The following is a 17,928-nucleotide window of genomic DNA, read 5'->3' on the forward strand; positions in this document are numbered from 1 at the left end:
CGGTACAGGTCTGTGGCCCTGGAGTTGGATATCCTTGCTTTAAACCCTGAGCCTCCTTTCAGCCATCTGACCGCTCAACAGTCACTCTATCTAGCTCCTTGAATATTGTATCTCCTCGCTTGTTCCCTGTCCAAGAACACTCCTGTCAATCATGGGGGACATTTAGACGTCATAAATTCTTTCTATTCAATATTTTCGCTCGAGGACTCTGGGAAGGACAACTGTCAGGGTAACAGTCTGCATTCCTGGGGCTATGAAATTCGTTCCCCGTGGGTGTTGCGGGAAGTGTAATCGAGGAGCACCATGTAGTCGCAACACTTGCGCCTAAAGGGTGAGATGATGGACATTTTCCTTTTGCATCCGAGGCCCTGCAGTCCAGACACCTTGCGGGATTCCTGATACTTCAGCTCAGGTAGGCGTTTCCGGAGAATTCTGGGAAGAGTAGTCCATTTTACGGGAAGTGTAGTCCACTGGCTCGTGGAACACTGGGTATTTTGGCTCCGGCAGGTGAACCGGTGAATTCTGGGAACGATAGTCCAGACACTCTGCGGAGTTGCGGGCCCTTTGGCTCAGGCGGACGGGTCCGGGGAATTCTGGGGAGTGGAGTCCAGACACGCTGGCGCAGTGGACACTTCCGGTCTCCTAGCCTGAGGTTCCTGCTTTAATGACCGGGGTAGTTTGAGCCATTTCTGCGTCTTGCAGGACATTTTGAACGAACCTCCTTTGCTTGAGGCTCGCAACCACCCGATGATCGATGATCGTCTCAGGGGAAAAGAAGCCTTGGCGAAGAGCAGAGGTTTAGAGGTGCGAGGGCGGGGAGGGTGTTTATTGTTCCCGTCAGCGGAGCCTCCTGGCGTCGGGGGGCTTTGCTCGCGTCCCGGGGGGTGGGATAGGGGTGGCCCTGTGTGCCCTGCTCTGAGGGTTTCCAGGACTTTGACCTCGCTCAGTCCGCCTCCCTACGTATGCAGTGTGTACACTCTTTCTCGCAGTGTGATGTGGAATGTTAATGTCTCTGTACTTCCCATTGCTGTTCTTTAAAATGGTGCTTATAGGATCATCCTAATAGAATTGTTTTGCGAATTGAAAGAGATAATACAAATGAAAGCCTTAAAGTTGTCCCTGTCACTTGGTAAGTGGTGGTCTCTTGTTTCCTGATATTTTAAAACGTTTGATATCATTTAAAAGCTATAGAAAAATTGCAAAAACAGTATAAGAAATTCTTATATACCGTTTACCCAAATTTGCCAAGTGTTTACATTTTTCCTGTTTGCTTTGTTGATGACCATCAACCAAATACCACCAGGAACATACCTGTAACCAGAGACAGCTGATTGGTAGCTTTCTGCAGCAAGTAAGCCCACATACCAGGGTAATTGTGGAGTGTCTTGGTAAGAGGCATTTAGGAAGGACTGGTTATAGGGTTTCACATAACACGGTAGATAGTATTGGATATTATATTAAATAGTACTGTTACCGATTACATATCAGATAGATGTGTTAAAAGAATACTAGTATTTGTAGTGTACTTACTAGATAGTGTTGGATAGCATATTACCTAGCATCATGTTATCTAATCTGCAGTTCCATATATGAATTTGTTAACTTTTTCATTTAAAGTCCTTATGACTGTCCTCTGCCCCACCCTTCACCTATTCAAAGTCCAGTTTATGTGTTGTCTTTAGCAGTCACATTTCCATAGTTGTTCATTTGGAGTTTGATATTGAAGGGGGCCTGCCTCTCCACACCTGTGGGTATTTCTCATAAGGCGGAGACGAGAGACTGAGAAAAGAAATAAGACACAGAGATAAAGTATAGAGGAAGAAAAGTGGGCCCAGGGGACCGGCGCTCAGCAAGTGAGGACCTGTACCGGCACTAGTCTCTGAGTTCCTCAGTATTTATTGATCACTATCTCTACCATCTTGGTGAGGGGGATGTGGCAGGACTGTAGGGTAATGGTGGGGAGAGGGTCAGCCAGAAAACATGTGAGCAAAGGACTCTGTGTCATAAATAAGTTTAAGGAAAGGAGCTGTGCCTGGATGTGCACACAGGCCAGATTTATGTGTGACTTTACACAAACATCTCAGTGCAGTAAAGAGCAGTATTGCCGCCAGCATGTCTCACCTCAGCCATAAGGCGGTTTTCTCCTATCTCAGTAAATAGAATGTACGATTGGGTTTTACACCAAGACATTCCATTTCCAGGGATGAGCAGGAGACAGATGCCTTCCTCTTACCTCAACTGCAAAGAGGCCTTCGTCTTTCACTAATCCTCCTCAGCACAGACCCCTTATGAGTGTCGGGCTGGGGGACGGTCAGGTCTTTCCCTTCCCACGAGGCCATGTCTCAGGCTGTCTCAGTGGGTGGAAACCTTGGACAATGCCCAGGCTTTCTTGGGCAGAGGTCCCTGTGGCCTTCCGCAGTGTATGGTGTCCCTGGTTAATCAAGACTGGAGAATGGCAATGACTTTTACCAAGCATACTGCCTGCAAACACATTTTTACCAAAGCACATCCTGCACAGCCCTAAATCCATTAAACCTTGAGTCAATACAGCACATGTTTCTGCGAGCACAGGGTTGGGGCTAGGGTTACAGATTAACAGCATTTCAAGGCAGAAGAAGTTTTCTTAGTACAGATCAAAATGGAGTTTCTTATGTCTTCCTTTTTCTACATAGACACAGTAACAGCCTCATTTCTTTTTCTTTCCCCTACAGATATATTTCACACTTAGGTTCAGATTATACATTGTTGGTGGGGATTCCACAGGAGTGTTGAGATGCCCTTTTCTTTTCTTTTGAGACAGTTTTGCTCTTGTCACCCAGGCTGGGGTACAATGGCGCGATAGGATGCCCTTTTCATTGTAACATAACAAGGTCCAAGTGATGTTCGTTTGTCCCTTCATTGGTGATCTCAGCTGTCACTGGCCAAGAAGATGTCTTTCAGATTTGTACACTCTTATGTACAAATTATTTTTTTTAATTATGAAGTTTCTTATGGGAAAATACATAATTAGTGGGCATTTTCTTATAAATAAGAGCTTCCATTTCTCCTCTATTTGTTCATTGATTTGTTCAACTATAAATATTCTATCAATACAGACTCAGAATCCAGTCTTATTGATTCTAATGATATGTGCATTAACAGTTTTTTTTAAACTCTAGGTTTATTTTAGTTATAGCATTCACTCATTTCAGGTATACAAGTCAGTGGTCTTTAGGAACTTTGAAGTGGAGTAATCATCATCATAATTCAACCGAGATCACTTTCATCCCCCAGTTGGACTCCTCATGCCCATTTACTTTACACCTCATTCTCAACTCAAATTTAGAACAACTGCTAACCTACTTTCTATCCTATTCTACTTGTCTATTCCAGACATTTCATATAAATGGAATCGTAGGGTCTGTGGGTTTTTGTGACTTGTTTCTTTCACTTACTGTAATGTTTTCAAGGTTCACGGGTGTTGTTGCATGGGTCACTATTTCATTCCTTTACATTTCCAAATAAGATTCCATTGTATGAATATGCCACAATTTTTCTATCCCTTTACCTATAGGAGAGCTTTTTGGTTGTGTGCAATTTGGGGTTAGTATGAATAATGCTGCTGTGAGCGTTCATGTGCTAATTGACAATATGAGTCCTTGTTGGTGGGCGACATCCCTGGCCACCCTTTCATGTCTCTTTTTCTGTCTTCATGGCACTTTCCAGGCACAATTCTGCTTTCCCTGGAACTGTGTCATTCAGGACTCTGCAAATTCCCTAAAGTAGGAGGAAAAATGACCATGTCCAAGGTGAGTAGGGCTTGCCTCTCTTACTGTTAAAATTCCATCTCACTACTCAGATTGTCGTGTGTTTTTCTCTGCCCTGGGAAGACTCAAGAAGAACAGCAGGACTTTGAGGATCTCTTGTCACCTGGCTAATTTTTGTAGTATTAGTGGAGATGGGGTTTCATCATGTCAGCCAGGCTTGTATTGAACTTCTGACCTCAAGTGATCTGCCCGCCTCGGCCTCCCAAAGTGCTGGGATTACAGGCGTGAGCCACCGCACCCAGCCAGAAAGCCTTCATTTAAAATGGCTAGTAATACTGGGCTGGATGCAGTGGCTCACGCTGGTAATCCCAGCACTTTGGGAAGCTGAGGGAGGCGGATCACCTGAGGTCGGGAGTTCGAGACCAGTCTGACCAACATGGAGAAACCCCATCTCTACTAAAAATACAAAATTAGCTGGGCATGGTGGTACATGCCTGTCATCCCAGCTACTCGGTAGGCTGAAGCATGAGAATCACTTCAAACCGGGAGGCGGAGGTTGCAGTGAGCTGAGATTGGGCCATTGCACTCCAGCCTGGGCAACAAGAGCGAAACTCTGTCTCAAAAAACAAAACAAAACAAAAAAAGTCTAGTAATACTGAAGATTGGCCAGTCACTTGTGTACTGCCACTCATTTACTTCTCAGAGCAGCAGAATGAGGAGGTTCCTGATCTCTTCTTCTCCTAAACTCATGAAATATGAGAAACCTGCTCAAAATCAGAGGCAATCAAGGATCAGGAATGTTAGCCATTCTGCTCAAGTGAAAGAGAGAGACGAGAAGAAAGAAAAATTCTCCATTAAGGGTCCGGTGCCCTGTTGTGTGAGTGTCTGGAGTGCTCCCTTGAGTGATGACATCCATAGGCGGCGCTGCTTCTCCCTGTCCTGCGTTGGTGTGACCTCTTCTTTTCCAGACCTGGCACCTACTCAGGTATACTCATTGTTCCAAGTACCTAAGGACAGTGATTACCACAGCTGTTCTTATCTCCAAATTCCTCCTTATGGCACAAGATGCCTCACACATTTTTTCTTTGGCTGGGCGCGGTGACTCACGCCTGTAATCCTAGCACTTTTTCGGAGGCTGAGGCAGGTGGATCACTAGGTCAGGAGATAGAGACCATCCTGGCTAATATGGTGAAACCCCGTCTCTATTAAAAATAAAAAAAATAAAAAAAATTAGCCGGGCGTGGTGGCGGGCATCTGTAGTCCCAGCTACTCCACAGGCTGAAGCAGGAGAATGGCATGAACCCAGGAGGCGGAGCTTGCAGTGAGCCGAGATCGCGCCACTGTACTCCAGCCTGAGGGACAGAACGAGACTCTGTCTCAAAAAAAAAAATTCCCTAAATTCCTCCTTATGGCATAAGATGCCTCACCTTTTTTTTCTCTCTGTCGCCCAGGCTGGAGTACAGTGTCGTGATCTCAGCTCACTGCCAGCTCTGCCTCCTGGGTTTATGCCATTCTCCTGCCTCAGTCTCCCGAGTAGCTGGGACTACAGGTGCCTGCCACCACACCTGGCTAATTTTTTTTTTTTGTATTTTTAGTAGAGACGGGGTTTCACCGTGTTAGCCAGGATGGTCTCGATCTGACGTCATGATCTGCCCGCCTCGGCCTCCCAAAGTGCTGGGATTACAGGCGTGAGCCACCGTGCCCGGCCCGCCTCACACATTGTTACCAGAAAAAATGACAACCTGGGGCAAAAATATTTACCCCTTGAATAGTTAAGGAAGAATAAATCCAGAATAAGAATCTTCTAAAAGGATAAAGAAAAAAGTTCAAACAGATTGGAACAAAGAATACCAAAAGGCAATTGTAAAAGAAGAAATAGAGATGGCCAATAATCTTGAAAAGTGGTGATACTCATTTATAATAATAAGTGAGAATGATAGAATGAATTGTTCTTCCTAATCAGATTACCAAAACCATGGGAATATTTATAAAGTGCTCTTGGCTATCATAAGGAGAATTAGGGTGCTTGTATTCTGTTGAATGATTAGAGAGGTAGGGAAAAAAGTGAGAAGAAAGTAAGCAATTATATGATGATAATATTAAATGTGCTTATTTTTCACATTTTAATTTTCATATGAAATTATTTTAAATGAGACAGAGTCAGATGTTCCTACATCTTACTACTTACTATATCATCTTTGCAGGATTGATAATGGAAAATATGTAAAATTAAATATTTATTCTTTAGTGTAGCTAAAAATAGATCATCAGTTCCCTGGAATACTATGGAACCCTGAAATAGATAATGGTAATAACAGTAATAAGTAATACCAGCTAATGTTCATTAAACACTTAGTCTGTGCTGTAGAGTTTTCAAAATACTGTGCATTTCTTTGCTTAATCTTTGAAAAAACTCTGTCATGTAAGAACTATTATTCAGAGAGGGAACAAGGCTTGTAGGAAAACATGTCTGAGGTCACATGGTTAGAAATGGGCAGAGTCTCAGAATGTGCACTGAGGCATTCTGACTTCTGATCAGGACACTAAATGCTGCAATAAGCATATGTGGTTTGTGCCTTGTGAGTACAGAAGACACACCGCATAGCTGTCTCAGGGTACCATGGAGCAGGTTCACTGTGCACTGATTACCAACTCGTGTGAGTCCTGTGGGACAGAACACATTCACAAGCAACAGATTGCATGAAGCAGATTTATTACTACAGATTGGCAGCAGGGGAGCCCAGAAGCCTAGGGTCCACTGTGAGCTGGCCATCCAGGGCTCAAGAAATCTACCTGGAGCAGATGGAATCTTGACTGTATGTGCCCCACTTGCACCAGAGCTGAGGCACCCCAGAAGGTAACCTTCCCCCATTTATATACTTCAGGGTGCCATGACTCATGGAGAAAAACTTGAAGGTCATCTTCCTTCCAGGTGAGAGAGGAACAAAGCCCAGACTGTCAAAGGCAGTTCCTCCCCATAATATTGCATTCTTAGAATAATCTACAGTTATTCTTGAGAACTACAAGCAATAAAGGGGAGAGAGCTGGGTGGGGTCTGTACCCCAACTGTCCTGCAGTCCATCCCCTGACCCAGATATCCCCCTTAGCAAACTGGTCCATTTCATATGTCCATCGACCTCCCCTGGCCTCCCCTGATCTTGTTAGATTAGTGTAACACCTTGACTGACACAATCTCTGCCAACTTCATGGAATTATAGCTGGAATACATTCCTTGGACCCCAGAGGAGCATGACCACAAGCAGCACAGCTAGACCTTCCTGAAGTAGTAATCCTGCCCAGGTCCCAGTTATCAAAATAAGAAGCTGCTGAAGATACCAAAGAAGAATGATTCAGGTGGCCCCAGTGTCTGAAGCCAGTGGACCTGCTTCTGGGTTGCCTCTCATTGAGTTTTTACAATAGCTATGTATCCAGAGAAGGCCGGAGGTGTTGGCAGTCATAGAACCACTCCTCCCAGTAGGGCTAAAAGCACAGAGCACTTGTGTTTTTTGAACCTTCCTGAGGGAGTGAAGGGATGTTGCTGGGCTCCCAAGGCAGTGGCCGTGGAATAAACAGTATCTATCGGCCATTGTCTGTGACAGGTGTCTCATCATTTTTCATGGGAATTCACTTGTAGGTGTAGGACATAAATCTGGAGCTAGCTGTACCTCCAGGCAGGTCCCCAGTCAGCCTGGGGCACAGCTTTAGCCTTCTTGCCCAGTGGTGCATCTTGCTCCCAGGGTAACATCTAGGGGCACCCCCAGCATGCCCAATGTTTGGGATCTAACAGTCTGCCAGCTTTCCAGGCATGACATTGCCCACCCTGTACCTGGGTTACCCTCCAAACCACCCACAGAGAAAGCCATAAGGCTCAGGTGCACACTGCACCCATTCCCTTGTTTGGCCGTTCTGTGACCCATTTGTGGGAATGGGGACATTATCTTTTGCCAGCCACATCTCATTTTTGGCACAGTTGCATAAGGTCAGTTCCCCCAGTATGACATTCATGCGGCCCTTACAGAGAGGAATACCACTCATCCAGTCCTGGTTTTCATTATGTGGAACATTTCTCATCCAGGTAGTCAAAGGAACATGGTGTGAGAAAGCACAGTCCACTGTAGCTTTGTTGAGGTTGTGTGATTCTGCTGCCTTACACCAGTTACCACAGGGCCCTCCATCTCTCTCTCATGTGGCAGGTGCCAGGTTCTGACTTGACAAGCCAGGGTTGTGGAGCTGTTGGTGTGCACCGTGGCATGAGGGATGCTGGTGTGGTTTACCATGGTCAGGATGAGAGGGTCACTGTGGTTGGTGATAGAATAAATCCAGGGTAGCAGATGGAACACTTAGCCAGGTGACATGAGGTGACTGCAGCTTGAGATAAGGAATGTGCTGTGCTTTCAGGCCTCTGCTGCCATATCCTTGGGGGAACAGCAGATTAATAGCTATTGGATAGTGGGTGGGCTGAGGTGGTGCAGTGACCCAGTCTGTCTGTCCCTGTCCTGAGGCTACTACCACTGTAGACATCCATTCCCCTGGTTGTTTGGCTCAGACCTTCCTGCCTCAGTTGTTCAGTCAGGAAGGGAGGTCATGTCCTATACAAAAAGATATGCCTGCTAGTGCCAGCCACCCAAATGGAAGGACCAGGTGTCCCCAGTACCATCAGAAGGACTCTGGTACCCCCTACAGTATTCCGTGGTCTCATTCTTCACCACTGTGGGATCCTGTAGAAGTCAGGGGATATTCAGGAAAGCATCACCTCCAGATTAGAGTCAGGAGGACCTTTGTCAGTTACTGCGGTGATCTGAACCGCAAATTACCAACAGGATGTGCATTATAAAGGGGAAAAGGAAAAATAATTATTGGGAATACTGAGATTGGGGTTTCACAGCCACAGCCTCATCAACCGGCTGCCAGGTCGGGCAGATACTGACTGAATTGCTCACTGTCGCTGGGGCTATTAGCAAGTTTCATTGAAACCTGTATACGTGTAGCCCAGGATGCAGCATTTAGACTCCTAGGGGGCTACATACAAGTAAACTCAATGAGTTCACTAAATAAGACCACAGGACTTCTTCATCGTTGGAATTCTGATGACGCTTGGGACAATCAAGGTGTGTCATTGTCAGGACACAGACTAGAATGAATGGGAATTCTATAAGTTGACCTACATCTCTGAAGATCCTGAAAAACTTTCCATTTTTCCTCTTGGCCTCCTCAATGTTCCTTCTCTCCTAGTAACCATTGGTAGTGAGATTGAGGTTGCATATGTTTGATGCTGTAGGAGGCAGTGACCTTCAAGGATGTGGCAGTGGTCTTCACTGAGGAGGAGCTGGGGCTGCTGGACCTTGCCCAGAGGAAGCTGTATCGAGATGTGATGCTGGAGAACTTCAGGAACCTGCTGTCAGTGGGTGAGGACAGGCATCTTCTATAAGGGAATGTCAGGCCCCAGGAGTGATTTTGTATCCTAGGGTGTTCAAGTTTGAGTGTGCAGTGGGAACCTAAATTTCCAGTAAGTGTTACCCTGATATTATCTAGAATATGTTGGGATTAGCATGTGACTTTTCCTGTTTACAGGGCATCAACCATTCCACCGAGACACTTTCTACTTTCTAAGGGAGGAAAAGTTTTGGATGATGGATATAGCAACCCAAAGAGAAGGAAATTCAGGTAAGAAGTACGCAACTGTGTGTCCTTGTTTGTGACTTCCATCTGTTTTACTTCTGTGCACATCCAACTCCATTACCTTCTTCTAAATGGCCAAACATCTTTGCTGGATTATTAAAACCTCCTTCCAGCTGGTGGCCCTGCTCCATGCCTTCCCACTCTGACATCTGTTCTCCTCATGGCAGCTAAAGTGATCCTTAGGACATGGATGTCAGATTGTCATTCCTCAGCTTAAGAGCCTTTCTGGCTTCTTAATTTTATGAAAGCCTCTTTAAGTGGCTTCTAGAAACCCCTGTGGCCTACTCTTCATTCTTCACTGCCTCTTGACTATATCTCCCATACTCTTCCTCTTTCTCCATTTTTTCTGGCCACCTTGTCATCCCTCTTATTTCTCCATCCTGCCAAGGACACTATATCGCCTGTTGCTGGTACCCAATGACCACGAACTTAGATGATTAAATAAGAAGCATTTATTATTTCTCTGTTCTTTAGGCCTGAAGTCTGACACATGTCACCGGGCAAAAATCAAGCTGTCTTAGGGCTTTGTTCCTTTCTGGATGTTCATGGGGAGAAGCCTTCACTTTGTTTTACCAGTCCCTAGACACTGTCCACACTCCGTGGCTCTAGTTTCCATTCCTCCATCTTTGAAGGCAGCTACATTGCATCCTTGACCATTCTTCCAGAGTCATGCTCCCTCTGCCACTCTTCTTATGCCTGTGTCTTCCACCTTTCAGGTCCCTTGTGATTGTATTCATCACTCCTGCATGATCCAAGTTGACTTTCCTACTTTCTGCTTAGCTGATTAGTGACTTCAATGACATCTGCAGCCTTAATCTGCCTTGCTGTGTAACGTATCAGAATCATAGGTCCTGAAGGTTGGATGTGGACATCTTTCAGGAACAATTACGTTCTCTACTACAGAAGCTTCTGCCTCAGAGCCCTCACTTGCTTTTCTCTCTGACTGGAATCCTCTGTTCCCACAAAACTTACTGACCCCCTCTGTTAGTTTATGCAGGTCTCTGCTGAGTTTTAATGTCACGGAAGAGGTCATCTTCAAGCACCCTATTGAAAATACCATCCTATCTTTACTTGGCCTGCAAGTATTATGTGTCATATGCTTTTGTTTACTGATAGATCACCTGTTCCCTTTCAAATATAATCTCTACGGGGTGTTTATCTGTTTGTTTACGACTGCATCGTCAGCGTCTAGAATAGTCCTAGTACATGGAGGGATCTGTAAATATTTGGTATCCTGATGAATGAATGAATGGATGGGGGGACTTCACTGTCTGTAGGAATCATGGAGCTAGCTAATAAGTAATACATGAACCAGAGTGAGTGAAATATATTAGTCCCTTGGAAGCCATAGGGGTTTGATTTCAGGACCCCACATGGATACCAAAAGCCAGAGATGTTCAAGATCCTGATATATGTGAAGTATTTGCCTATAACCTATGTACATCCTCCCGTATACTTTAAATCATGTCTAGACCAGTTATAATACCAAATGCAATGACTACTTTTCACTTCACTCACAAGGATTCAACATAGGACTTAGTGTGTAAGAAATTCCAGTTTTGCTCTTTGGAACTAGAATTTTTTTCCCTAAATATTTTTTATGCACTGTTGGTTGAATCCATGGATGCCAAACCCATGGATATGGAGGGCTGATTATATATTGCAGAACAGGTTTTTATTGTTTTTTTCTCTGTGGATGGCTGCTTATCCATTTTCAACTTTCTTAGGTTTCCTTGACATGATTGGTTTTATGTGTGTGCAGTTGACCCATGTCCTGTGGAAACTTCTAAGCATAGCAATTTTTTTTCATGACCACACTGAGTAATATGCCTTCCCTGGGACCTACTCTGGAGCTTTCCATAGGGAGCATATTTATATCTGGGAAGAAGTCTTTTTGAATGAGGATTTCCAGCTAGCTTTCCTTTGAGAGATTTACCCATCTGCAGCCCATTTGCCTTTTCCAAAGTTGGCCCGCACTTCACTGCCTCCAGGTTCCTCCTTCCTTCCCTTAGAGGGGGAAGAATGAGGATGAGAGGACACAAGTTATGTAGCTGAATGTTGACTCTGTTTCTGGTCATCTTTCTTCAAAAATGTGTATATCCCTCATCTTTACATTATGCAAATTTAATTGTCAAAAAGTTAAAGGACAGGCTTTTTGTTTATTTTTATAGATTTAGTGCTATATTTTGAACTGGTAAGCTTTATAACCTGGAAGGAATTGGGGAATTACTTGCTCAAAATAGAAACATCCTGAGAGACCTTCCCTTCTCCTTAAAAGACCTCCTTTTTATATAATACTCCTTATAAAAAGTGTATTAAATATACCCATGTACCTATGAGACAGGATTGTTCCCTTGACCGTCTTTGCGGGCGGGAACTTCAGGGTTTGTTTCACTCAGCCCACCACTGTCCACTCCTTGCAGGAGGGAGCGTGCAAGCGAGCGAGTGCAGGAACTGGAGCAAATGAATGCTGGAATTTGCTGGTTGCTCCTCTCTGGCGAGAGCAGGCTCCGCGCACGCCCCACAGCAGTGTCCAAGCATGTTACAACCCATGCTGTTTCAGCTCTGCCATCTGGGGATGGCCAAGTGCTAATCAGCTCAGTGGAGCGTCAGGGTAGCAGCCCCTGCCTTCTTGGCACCTGGGTTCTTGTCCAGCATCCAGGAAGAACCAGGTCACATGAACTGTGTGAAAAGTGATAAATGCAGAAGACTTTATTGAGCGGTGAGTGGTTCTCAGCAGAAAGGGAGGCTGGAAAGGGGATGGGAAGGGGATCAACATGTTCCTGAAGCCAGGCCATTTGTGGCTGGGCCCCTCTCCAAAGCCGCACCTTCTGAAGTTAGCCACATCTATCCATAGTTTCCGACACTCAGTTGCTTCTCTGCCCACCGCTCAGCGACTTGTATCCTTGCCACTCAGCTGCTTGTGTTGCTCTGCCAGGTGAAATCTTTTATGGGCACAGGATAGTGGCAGGCAGGCCAAAAAAAGCAACATTTGGGCAGAAAAATGGGGTCATCTGTTTTCACTTAGGGCCGAAGTTCTAGGCTTAAGGGTGGAGTTTGGCCAGGTATACTGATGGGTACCCACTTACCTATTAATATTTTCCAAGATTCAACCTTTGGAACTTAACTCTCCATCAGAAAAATTTACCTAATTCAGGACTTGGTAATATCCTGACAAAGTTTTGAACATTTTGTGAGCATGAACCATAATAAGAAACACCTCTTTCAGTATAACCTGGACAGTTTTCATGCGTGTAGATGTATGTGAGTGACTTTAGCTGACATTTCATGTAATGACACCTTTCCTGCTTGTCTCCACGCTGTGATAATTTTCATTCTGGTTCCTTTCTATAAATGTCTATTGCAGGTTTTAACTTTATTGCAGCTCACTGATGTGTAGTCCTGAATATAAAAACAGTTATAAAGGCCTGTTTATCTACATCATAGGCTTTCTTTTCATTCCAAGTGATTCTTCACATCATTGATTGTCTGATGAAGAGCATCCTCCTTTGTGGACCTCTGGAAGGACAGCCTTTCAGATTCCCCTCAGAACTGCAGTTGTCTGTCTCTGTACTCTTTCAGATAACCAAGTTACCATCCATATCAAAACAGAAAAATAAGATTAAGTATTTTATATGTGTCGTGCAAAATTCTTGTACAGGAATACTTTCGATTTGTAGATATAAACATTCTAAGGTGTTTGATGTTTAGTATCATGAAGGGTTAAACTAAAAAGTTTAATGGGACATTTTACAGAGAACTGCTCTCACTTCACTCCAAGTGCAAATTCGGGAGTTTTTCAAAACTACCTTCACGTTCAATAATTTCCTAGAAAGACTCTCAGAACTCACTGGATCCATTTATTCTCACAGTTACTGATTTTTAGAGGGAAAAGATGCATATTATAGTTAATCAAGGGGGAAAAAACAAATAAGACAGTCCAGTGAAGTACCAGTGGATCTCCTATTGTATTCTCACAGTAGAGTCAGGCATGTTACATACCCAAAATTAGCATGTGACTTAGACACAAGGAAACACCAATCAGGGAAACTCAACTGAGTGCTGGGATCCAAGTAATTATTGGGGCTCTGTTACATAGCCATAATTGGTTGGTTGATTCCCATGTGGTTATTTAGTCTTTTGGTCCACTGGTTCCCTGTGACTTAAAGACCTACATTAAATCACATTGTTATTTTTTCTGACATGGCGAACGCCACCTGCCATTTCCCATCCCCCAAAGCTGTGGCTAGTCACAACCCTAAATTATATTATTTCACTATCAAGAGTTACCCAAGATTTGCCCCCAAGCAAACAGACTCTCCTCAGGCATGCCCCTTCAAGATCCTACAGATTACCTCTCAGATACTGAGGACAAAGTCCTGACCTCTTTTTAGTTAGGTTAACTTCTTTTCTTATTTTTAAAAATGTTTTTTAAGCCATCTCATACTGAAAGGAAGGTTAACTTCTTTATAAGATATACAATATATAGGCAAATATACAAAGTATTTATTATGTTACTGCTTTCCCTTAGAGTTCCTTTTGATTCATATTTCATTATGTATATAATAGTTTAGTAATTTATCATGTAAAATTTCAGACTGAGTTGGAAATTTTAAAAACAGTAACAGGTTAAATGTATGTGTCATATTAATTTTTTATTAAACTTTTTATTTCTATCATGGATTTTTTATTTGAAATATGGTATGTTTTTTTCTTTTTTTTCTTTCTTGTTTTTTTTTTTTGAGGCAGAGTCTCACTCTGTCGCCCAGACTGGAGTGCAGTGGCATGATCTCGGCTTGCTGCAACCTGTACCTCCTGGGTTCAAGCGATTTCTCCTGCCTCAGCCTCGCAAGTATCTGGGATTATAGGTGTGCGCCACCACACCTAGCTGATTTTTGTATTTTTAGTAGAGACGGGGTTTCACTATGTTGGTCAGGCTGGTCCCGAATTCCTGACCTCAAGTGATCCGCCTGCCTCAGCCTCCCAAAGGGCCTCGGCCTCCCAAAGGGCCTCGGCCTCCCAAAGTCCTGGGATTATGGGTGTGAGCCACCGTGCCCAGCGACATGGTATGGTTTTAGATTGCTCTCATGCAAAGCAGAAACCAGGGTGCACTTGGAAAACACAAACTGAACGTTCATTGAAGTTTCATACCATGTCCTAAGTGTGAGCTCTTAAAAACACTGAACAGGGCATAGCTTGTCCTGATCTCTTAATTTTGTATTCTGATAGGAGGCAAGATCCAACCTGAGATGAAGACTTTTCCAGAAGCAGGACCACATGAAGGGTGGTCCTGCCAGCAGATCTGGGAAGAAATTGCAAGTGACTTAACCAGGCCTCTAGACTCTACCATAAAGAGCTCTCAGTTCTTTGAACAGGGTGATGCCCACTCCCAGGCTGAGGAAGGACTATCTATAATGCACACAGGACAGAAACCTTCCAATCGTGGGAAGTGTAAACAATCCTTCAGTGATATGTCCATCTTTGATCTTCCTCAGCAAATACGCTCAGCAGAGAAGTCTCATTCCTGTGATGAGTGTGGAAAAAGCTTCTGTTACATCTCAGCACTTCATATTCATCAGAGAGTCCACCTGGGAGAGAAACTCTTTAAGTGTGACATATGTGGTAAGGAATTCAGTCAGAGTTTACATCTGCAAACTCATCAGAGAGTCCATACTGGAGAGAAACCTTTCAAATGTGAACAATGTGGGAGAGGCTTCAGATGTAGATCAGCACTTACAGTTCATTGCAAATTACACATGGGAGAGAAACATTATAATTGTGAGGCATGTGGGAGGGCCTTCATTCATGATTTCCAGCTTCAGAAACATCAGAGAATTCACACAGGGGAGAAGCCATTCAAATGTGAGATATGTAGTGTGAGCTTCCGTCTTAGGTCAAGTCTTAATAGGCATTGTGTGGTCCACACAGGAAAGAAACCAAATAACACTGGGGAATATGGAAAAGGCTTCATTGGTAGGCTGGATTTGTGTAAGCATCAGACGATCCACACAGGAGAGAAACCATATAATTGTAAAGAATGTGGGAAGAGCTTCAGACGGTCCTCCTATCTTTTGATCCATCAGAGAGTCCACACTGGAGAAAAGCCATACAAATGTGACAAGTGTGGGAAGAGCTACATTACTAAGTCAGGTCTTGACTTGCACCATAGAGCCCACACAGGAGAGAGACCTTATAACTGTGATGACTGTGGGAAGAGCTTCAGACAGGCCTCAAGTATTTTGAATCATAAGAGACTCCACTGCAGAAAAAAACCATTCAAATGTGAGGATTGTGGAAAGAAGCTTGTATACCGGTCATACCGTAAAGACCAACAAAAAAACCACAGTGGAGAAAATACATCCAAATGTGAGGACTGTGGGAAGCGCTACAAGAGGCGCTTGAATCTTGATATAATTTTATCATTATTTTTAAATGACACGTAAGTGTTGTACATATTTATGGGGTACAGTGTGATATTTAAATATATGTATATGATGTCTAATGATCAAATCAGTGTAATTAGCATATTTATCACCTCAAACAATTATCTCTTTTTTGTGTTGAGAAAATTAAAAATTCATTGTTCCAGCAATTTGAAAATAAATTGTAGTTGATGATAGTCACCTTTAGTGCTGCAGAACAGTAGAACTTCTTCCTCCTATCTACCTGTACTTTTGTATCCATTAGCCAACCTTTGGCCTTCCCACCTATCCCCTGCCCTTCCCTGCCTCTAGAGTCACTGTTCTCACTACTTCTAAGAAATCAGCTTTTTTAGCTTCCCCATGTGAGTGAGGACAGTTTAAAGTTAGTGTTTTGGCCATAGCTCAGCATACCCCAGCGGTCGTGGGACTGTCAGGGCAGACAATGCTTGTAAGTCATGCTGCAGGGTTTCTAACAGAAGTTTGACAATTAGTTATTATTCAAGAGACAGGTCTTAGTATAAGAGTTTATTCACACACTTTCAAAACACTAATGATGAACATGTCAAAATTGATGACCACTAGAATGTCAGCCACATGTGTCTTTGTATTTTTGCTGCATCCTTACATCGCTTGAGTCTGGAAGATTGAGGCTGCAGTGACCTATGATAGTGCTACTGCACTCCAGCCAGGGCAACAGAGTGAGACCCTGTCTCAAAAAAAAAAAAAATTAAATAAATACCTTTGTTTGTTTCTGGACAAGCATCTTGCTGTGTTTCTGGAATTTTTTTTTTTTAGTGTACATACATAGTGTGTTACAATTATATTCTTATTTTCTTCCGCAGTGAATATTTGCTGGTATTTTTCTATTTTATAATTGTATGCATTATTTTTCGATTTCTCAGTGAACATCAGAAACCCCATCTCTACAAGCAATACAATAATTAGCCAGTGGTGGTGGTGTATGCCTGTAGTCCCAGCTGGAGACTACTGGAGAGGCTGAAGTGGGAGGATCGCTTGAACCCAGGAGGCAGATATATAGACAAATAGAATAGAATTGAGAGTCCATAAAGAAACCCATACATCTAAGGCCACTTGATTTTCAAGAAGGATCCAAGATTACTTTATGGAGACAGAATAGTCTCTTTGACCAATACTGCTGGGACACCTATACACAGACACACAACATAATGAAGTTAGATTGTATCTCACCCTACACTTAAAAATTAACTCAAAATTCATCAATGACCTAATGTAGTAGCTAAACTATAAAAGTATTAGAAGAAAACATAGAAGTAAATCTTCCTGACTTTATTTGGAATGGATTCTTCAATGAAACAACATAAGCAAAAGCAAATAAAAATAACTAAATGGGACCTAAGTTTTAAAAAATGCTATGCATACATGGACATTGTCAAGAACATGAAAAGACCATACAGCATGAGTTCTACTATCCAGATTAGATAAAGAATTCTTACAACTCAATAACAGAAACCACCCAATTAAAAAAATGGGCAAAGGGCTGGGTATAGTGTCTCATGCCTGTAATCCCAGCACTTTGGGAGGCTGAGGTGGGCAGTTTACTTGAGGCCAGAAGTTCAAGACCAGCCTGGCCAACATGGTGAAACCCTGCCTTTACTAAAAATACAACTAGCTGGATGTGGTGGCCTCCTGGGCTCAAACCATCCTTCCACCTCAGCCTCTTGAGCAGCTGAGACTACAGGCGTGCACCACTGCCTCTGGTTAAGTTTTGTATTTTTTTGTAGAGATGAGGTTCCTCCATGTTGCCTAGGCTGGTCTCGAACTCCTGCACTCAAGTAATCTGCCCACCTCAGCCTCCCAAAGTGCTGGGACTACAGGCATGAGCCATTGCACCCAGCCCAAAAAAAAATCCTAATTTTTATGGGTACACATATGGAGTATATATTTTGATACAGGCATACAATGCATAATAATCACATCAGGGTAAATGGGGTATCTGTTACCACAAGCATTTATCAGTTTTTTGTGTGTTAGAAACAATCCATACTCATTTTAGTTATTTCAAATGTACAATAAATTATTGTTGACTGTAACTCTGTTGT

At 43.4% G+C, this 17,928-nt stretch overlaps 1 protein-coding gene across 4 annotated transcripts; it reads left to right on the top strand.

Annotated features, from left to right (window-relative positions):
• The first annotated feature begins 609 nt into the window (after positions 1 to 609).
• Positions 610 to 16,048, top strand: ZNF223 (zinc finger protein 223). Of its 4 annotated transcripts, none has more exons than XM_063719565.1 (5): positions 610 to 804; positions 3,706 to 3,788; positions 9,025 to 9,151; positions 9,318 to 9,410; positions 14,655 to 16,048. In XM_063719565.1, the coding sequence occupies exons 2-5, from the start codon at positions 3,774 to 3,776 to the stop codon at positions 15,866 to 15,868; spliced, it is 1,449 nt and encodes a 482-aa protein (XP_063575635.1). In that variant the 5' UTR covers positions 610 to 804; positions 3,706 to 3,773; the 3' UTR covers positions 15,869 to 16,048. The 4 variants fall into 4 exon arrangements, with proteins under 4 accessions (XP_063575635.1, XP_063575634.1, XP_063575636.1 ...); XM_063719564.1 differs by having other exon boundaries at positions 622 to 804; positions 1,053 to 3,788; XM_063719566.1 differs by lacking the exon at positions 610 to 804 and having other exon boundaries at positions 3,699 to 3,788; positions 8,979 to 9,151.
• Positions 16,049 to 17,928: the final 1,880 nt, after the last annotated feature.

Source organism: Pongo abelii, chromosome 20, assembly GCF_028885655.2.
Source record: "Pongo abelii isolate AG06213 chromosome 20, NHGRI_mPonAbe1-v2.0_pri, whole genome shotgun sequence".
NCBI classification, from domain to species: Eukaryota; Metazoa; Chordata; class Mammalia; order Primates; family Hominidae; genus Pongo; species Pongo abelii.